This window comes from Camellia sinensis, chromosome 13, assembly GCF_055761805.1.
Source record: "Camellia sinensis isolate YWXY chromosome 13, ASM5576180v1, whole genome shotgun sequence".
Classification (NCBI taxonomy): domain Eukaryota; kingdom Viridiplantae; phylum Streptophyta; class Magnoliopsida; order Ericales; family Theaceae; genus Camellia; species Camellia sinensis.
In genome coordinates this window covers 13,950,286-13,956,591 of record NC_138973.1, presented here as the reverse complement: position 1 = coordinate 13,956,591, position 6,306 = coordinate 13,950,286, and the positions used below count along the sequence as shown (strand labels likewise).

Here is a 6,306-nt window from a genome sequence, read left to right as displayed (position 1 = left end):
TCACAAAACATAAATGAAAAACCTCTCCAAATGCTTATGTTAGTTCTACCCATCCTCCATTATATATATATATATATATATTGTAATAGGCTTAAAATAGCCTATTATTTGAAATCAATAATTTTTCTTTTATTATTTTAAGTGTGTAAATAAAATCGGAATTCTTTTGGAATTGCTTGTTCCTTTCCAATTTCCAAATAAATTTGGCGGTGGGGTGGATTAGAAGATCCGACCCGAGTCTCACATATGTTATATGAAAAACCAAAACTACCCCTCTCCTCCAAAACAGATCATGTAAATCCCACAAACGCAACGGGACAGATGCATATTGATCTCTCTCACAGTTGTAGCAGCAGAAGAAGATATATATATACATATATATATATAGAGAGAGAGAGAGAGAGAGAGAGAGGAACAATGTGGAAGAGAGCCTCGATTCAGCTCCGAGCCCTAGCTCCATGGCGTCGTCTCCACCGATCCGCCGCCGTTTCCGCATCCACTCGATCCCTCACCTCCGCTTCGCCGCCCCCTCCTCACTCCTCGCCTTTTCAACAAACCCCTACGACTGTCTTCTCTCACCGCTCCTCCTCTGACTCTGGTAATCCGTCTCTCTCTCTCTCTCTCTCTCTCTCTCTAGACCTTGCATTTTCTTCAAACTCATCTAATTGTGTTGTATATATATATAAGTATGCATTTGGGCATGTAGGCATACATACATTTGGTTAGTTCTAAGAAGAGCATCTCCAATGCTTCATCAAATTTTTTTATCATATTCAAATTTGATGAAGAAGTGGCTAAAAGTGTGTGCTACAATTAGACCATCTCCAGCCCTTCACCAATTTTTTCATCTATTTTGATTTCCAAATTTGAGTAAAAAACTTGATTTGATATGAACTACTCCAATCTTTTAATCAAATGTTCATCAAAATCTTTTTAAAAATTCCTCTCTTATTCCAAATTTCACTTTTCATCAAATTCGAGGGGGGAAAAAATAATCATCTCCAATGTTTCATGTTTTTAAATTTTCATAAGATTCAAATTTGATGCAGGGTTTGATGAGTTTTCAACCTGATGAAAAAAATGACTCCCCTGATTCGATGAACATTTGATAAAAGGATTGGAGATGATTTTTGAGCACTTTTTCATCAAAAAGGTGAAGCTGAGAGACAAATTTTTCACCAAATTAAGGATTAACTAATCCTTTACCAGTCATTTTTTTTAACTTAAATTTGATGAAATTATAAAAAGAGTAAGGATTGGAGATAGTTTTCTTTTATTAAAAATGGTTAAAGCTGATTTTAGGATAAGTTTGGAATTTTTCAAAAAGATTTGATGAAAAAAAAAGAGAAAAATAATAAAGATTGGAGTACTCCTATCAAATTAAGTTTCTAACCAAGATTTCACTTGAATTTGATGAAAAAAGAAGAGTAAGGATTGGAGATGCTCTTATTGATTCGAAAAATCATTTAGTTGTTGATGGATGGCAGATATTATTCTGAAGGGGAAGAAGAGAGTTGCAGATGTTATGCCAATTGCTACAGGTCATGAGCGTGAAGAACTTGAGGCCGAACTCGAGGTTTTCTATTGTTTATTCAGTTCAATTCATGTGTTTGATACGTATGTGTAATACCATATACATTTGATAGTTTGAGAGAGAATTGAATCTGAATTTAATCTAATTCTTTCATTTAGGGAAGGAATGTTCTGGAGATGAATTATCCAGTTGGACCTTTTGGCACCAAGGTTTGAATTATTGGAACTTTGCTGTGTACTGTGATTTCTGCTTTACTTTGATTGTGCTTTCATTTGTACCCAGTGAGTTCTGCTTTATTTTGGTTAATTTACTATAAATTAGTATAATGCTTTATAACATTGCTTGTATGGTTGGCTTAGTAATTCATATATATATATATATATATATATTGTTTTTAACATATTGCATATGAATTACACTAACGTGAAATATTGTGCATGTCATATTGCATAAGTAGTGTCAGTTTTAACTTTGCCGGTGAGTGTTGCCTATCTTTTCTATAGATTCTCATGAATCACCGCTCAAATTAAAGGGCGATGTGATTTTTCTTTCATTTAAGATCCTCAAGTAACACCCCTTTTATAGTTATTTTCACAAATTCCCCTGCAAATGAAATTTGTTGTGTGGTTGACAATAATTATGATGAGGGAATAGTATTCCTTCGCTGTATTTCAATGTGCTCTCTGTTTCTTCCTTTTTTGTTTTTGGGTTCATACTTGGATTTTTGATATTTTTACAAACCCCATTTGATATTTCAAAATTTTTATTGCTGGATGTCTATGTTCTTAGTTGTTCACTATTCCTTGTTTGTCACTCTGCCCTTTTGTTTTACGAGAATTTGAATTTCCGTTTTTATATCTGCACTTTGCTTATATCAACTTGAGAAAGGGGGTCTTGAGACTGGTAAAGCCTTTATGAGTTAAGCCTCGGTACAAGAACAAAAGAAGTATTTTGGAGTGCATTCCTTTATAGTAGCATTGTTGACCTACTTATGCAGGTATGCATTCCAATGCATAAGGAGCATTGCCTGGTGTAATGATAAAAGCTTGGGTTGACAAGTTTGAGAATGCATGTTTGAGTATGACAGCAACTACTTTGTGCTGATAATATCAATTGATAAGTCTATCTCCAGTTTTACTGCTCCCAACACCTTTGATTAACGGGACCCATGACCTTTTTTTCTTCTTCAATGCAATCCAATGCATACATGCTATTTTGTTGGTGTGTCACCCACCCCGTTGTCAAAATTCTTTTTGTTTCAAGGATTTTTTTTTTTTTTTTTTTTTGTGTGATAAATAATAGAACTTTATTAGAAAGCATCAAGACGATGCAAAGAATACAAACATGCCATTTGTGTGTTTTCACATTGGATGTTGGACACCTTGTCTTCTTGTGTGTTTTCACATTTTGGAAGGCTTCTAGTGCCATTTGTAGTGGATGAAAATCTGTAACCATGCCAATGGTAGTATTCTTGTTGTGGGCAGTGGAAAGTGGAATTTGAAATTTGAAAAAAATGAAAAATGAAAAATGAAAAATGAAAAATGGAGATTGAATTTTTATTTTTGCTTTTGTCTGGGCCACACAGGTCACCCAATGCATACAATTTGTACGTGGTTGGTAACAATCTAGGTGAAATTTTGTAATCAATTTGCAAATATATTATTCATGCAACACCATTAATAAGTTCAGTTATGGAGGGCAGATTGATGAACTGTGATCGTAATTTATTGATATAAGGTGCATGGTTGATTACTTATATAATATTCTCCTATACTTCTTGTAGGAAGCACCTGCTATTGTCCAATCGGTTTATAACAAAAGAATAGTTGGATGCCCTGGTGGCGAGGGAGGTAAGCCAGGGTCTTTGCTTATATTATTTTTAAGGCTAATTTCTTCATAGTTACACAAAACCAAATCCCTTTATTTTACTTTTGTTTTACTGTCAGTAACTAACCTTCTTGTAAATTATTTAAATTTACAGAAGATGAGCATGATGTTGTTTGGTTTTGGCTGGAGAAAGGCAAACCTCATGAATGTCCAGTATGTTATCAATATTTCATGGTAAGCAATTTGTTGATGGTCCCTATTCCTTCAAGGGAGCCCAAAGCAGTCACCTTTACGCTTCTAGTTTTTCAATGTCTTCCTTTTTTGTTTTTGTCTTTCTCACACATGGAATGGCTGTTCATCTCTATGACATTGTTTTTGGTCCAATTTCTGTAACATTTCAAAGCAGATATATTTTGATTCAGTTGAATCTCTTTTAACTTGTTATTTGATGTTTTACAGCTTGAAGTGGTTGGCCCGGGGGAATCTCCTGACAGTCATGATCATCACTGATCTTGCTTGCATGGGAGGGTGTACCGCTTGCTATTCTCTCAACCACCGTAATAAAAATATTTGTTAGATGATGAGAAAAGAGTTCTTTATGAGGCGTAGCTTCAATCACTTTCACCTTTTTGTTTGTTTTTTATGGATCATTGATTTTGCATCTATTGTGTCTGACTATGTTTGGATCGGTATATTTTTGGTTTCAGGGCCTACACATACATTTGATTCTTTTAGCCGTCTACAATTCATCTTGAAAAAATGATGGCTACATTAGATTTTTTTTTCTCGAAATCAATATACAAAAATACGTTCTGTATGATTTCCATCCTTCATGTACAGAATACCTTCGTTTTTCTGTTCGATTTTTGTTTGTGTTTTCTACTACAAATACAACAAAAGCTTGAAATACCTATGGTTGCATTTTTTGTGTGAAAGCGGTTTTTTAAAGTAAGAAACAACTCTTTGGTATTTTTTTTGAAAAGCTGGTTGTTTTGAGAAAATTTTTCGTGAAGCAGTTTTTGAGAACCATTTGGTCAAACAAGTGTTTTTGCTGCTTTCTATATTTGCTTACTTCTTATCATCCCATTCTATCAAATACAATACTGATGCATTCTAACTCAACTTTGATGGTATCGTAACCAAACTACACAGCTTTTGGGTGAATACAAACTACACAGCTGGTAAGGGGGAAACAGACAACCCGGAGTTTAGTTGAAGTTCATTTCAATGCAAAAAAACATTGGAACCATCTAAGTCTTATTCCAAGCTTGTGCAATCATTTAAATGGTGGAAGACAGCAATGATTTCACTGAAAACCGTTTGGCATCATCAGTGGAAAACCATGACTGCCTTTTGTGTCCGCGACACCATTTTCCAGTCTCTCTCTGAAGCTGAATCTTCTTCCCCTGAAATTCAACAAAAAGCTCTCCAAACCCTATCTTCCATCACCAAAGTCAGCCCCCCCAACCGCAACCTCCTTGCACAAACTGATGGCGCCATCTCCACCTTCCTCCTCCTCTCCAAGTCCTCCTCCCCCAGCACACAGAATCTCTCTCTCTCCATCCTCTTCAATCTCTCTCTAAACCCTAACTTAAAACAGACACTTGCAGACATGGAAACAATCACTCAACTCAACTCCGTGATCCTCTTCCCAGCCTCCCCCGAATCAAGCAAACTCGCCGCTTCCTTAATTTGCAGCCTAGCAATGCTCGACAAGAACAAGGCCCGGTTCGGTGTGGCAGGCACCGTCGAGGCGCTTGTCAAGGCTGTGTCAAGGCCTCGGGGCCCTGCTGCCCACCACCTGCTCAGCTCCCTGGCTGAGCTCGTGCAATTCCACGGGAACTGCACGTGTGCTGTTCGGTCAGAGGCTGTTCAAGTGCTGATGCAGGTGGTGGAGAGCACCGACGGCAAGGACCTGGCCGGAACTTCTCTGGCCATCCTCGGATTACTTACTAGGTTCGATGAAGGACTGAGTGCTCTGAGGAAGATGGACCAGATTGTGAGTTCCATGATGGACGTGTTGAAAGGGAGGTGCATGTTGAGCAAGGAGGGTGCGGCAGAGATACTTCTTCGATTGTTTGATGAAAGCGAAGGGTGCGTCAGGGATGCTCTGAGGCTGCCAGAGTTTACATCCGTGTTGGCTGATCTTTCTGTGAGGGGATCAGCAAGAGCGCGAGAGAAGGCTGGTTTGCTGATGAAGAAGATGATGGAGGCTGACTTGGATACTTATGGTGATGGGAAGCCCATGTTTCTGGAATGGCACTAATATAGAGTTTGGCTTTGACTGCTATTGATCATTATGATTTTCAATTATTGTACTATTGTTTAATTTGTAGTTTTGAATCTGTCAATGTTTTTGCAGTGACAATCCTTCTTCTTCTTTTCTTTCTTTTGTTTTTTTTCCCCCTTTCTTTTTTTGTATTTATTAATAGAAATAAAGCTACTGGTAATGTGCATTATGATTATGCAGATGATGAATTGAGGTAATTGCTATGCACTTGAAGACTTTTTTTTTTTTTTTTTTCTTTTGACTTGTTTTGTATGTTGTATGTGAAAGAAAATGTGGACTAAAGTGGTTGTGACATTTCCTAAGTAACATGAATTGGAGTTTTTGTACTTGGGGCATGTGTTATCATCAATGTGAAATGGGCACCGGATATAATCAGCAGTTAAATAAATTTTTGTTTTATCAGATATTGAAAGAATTCTCAAATAAGGGCCGGCCTTAACGAAGCATTAAAGTAGTTTTATTGCGTCCTGTCAGAGTTCTACGTAAATTGAAAGCTGATAATTAGAAAGTTTAAAATTAAAAACAGCTCTCTTTCAGTTTCTCAATAATCAACTTATTTAAATTATTTTTATTTCATAAATTGTAAGCAGAAATTATATCTCACTTTGACACTGTCAAAATAAAATAAAATAAAGATTGATAAGCCTTTTTTTTT

General features: G+C 36.5%; 2 protein-coding genes across 4 annotated transcripts; both read left to right on the top strand.

Moving 5' to 3' along the window:
- Nucleotides 1–288: 288 nt before the first annotated feature.
- On the top strand, nucleotides 289–5,858 carry LOC114315907 (cytochrome c oxidase subunit 5b-2, mitochondrial). 3 transcript variants are annotated; one of them, XM_028262543.2, is made up of 6 exons: nucleotides 289–598; nucleotides 1,488–1,576; nucleotides 1,693–1,743; nucleotides 3,318–3,384; nucleotides 3,516–3,595; nucleotides 3,821–5,858. In XM_028262543.2, exons 1-6 carry the CDS (start codon nucleotides 322–324, stop codon nucleotides 3,869–3,871), a joined length of 615 nt encoding a protein of 204 aa, XP_028118344.2. In that variant the 5' UTR covers nucleotides 289–321; the 3' UTR covers nucleotides 3,872–5,858. The 3 variants fall into 3 exon arrangements, with proteins under 3 accessions (XP_028118344.2, XP_082757637.1, XP_082757638.1); XM_082901511.1 differs by having other exon boundaries at nucleotides 324–598; nucleotides 1,471–1,576; XM_082901512.1 differs by having other exon boundaries at nucleotides 326–598; nucleotides 1,502–1,576.
- On the top strand, nucleotides 4,704–5,627 carry LOC145805217 (uncharacterized). The gene has a single exon (XM_082900288.1). It carries the CDS (start codon nucleotides 4,704–4,706, stop codon nucleotides 5,625–5,627), a length of 924 nt encoding a protein of 307 aa, XP_082756414.1.
- Nucleotides 5,859–6,306: the final 448 nt, after the last annotated feature.

Excerpts from the sequence above, each read along its gene's own strand:
- LOC114315907 (XM_028262543.2), top strand. The coding sequence starts at position 322 with ATGCATATTGATCTCTCTCACAGTTGTAGCAGCAGAAGAAGATATATA. Across the intron at positions 1,577-1,692 it reads AACTTGAGGCCGAACTCGAG|GGAAGGAATGTTCTGGAGAT; the intron begins GTTTTCTATTGT and ends TCTTTCATTTAG. Across the intron at positions 1,744-3,317 it reads TTGGACCTTTTGGCACCAAG|GAAGCACCTGCTATTGTCCA; the intron begins GTTTGAATTATT and ends TACTTCTTGTAG.
- LOC145805217 (XM_082900288.1), top strand. The coding sequence starts at position 4,704 with ATGACTGCCTTTTGTGTCCGCGACACCATTTTCCAGTCTCTCTCTGAA.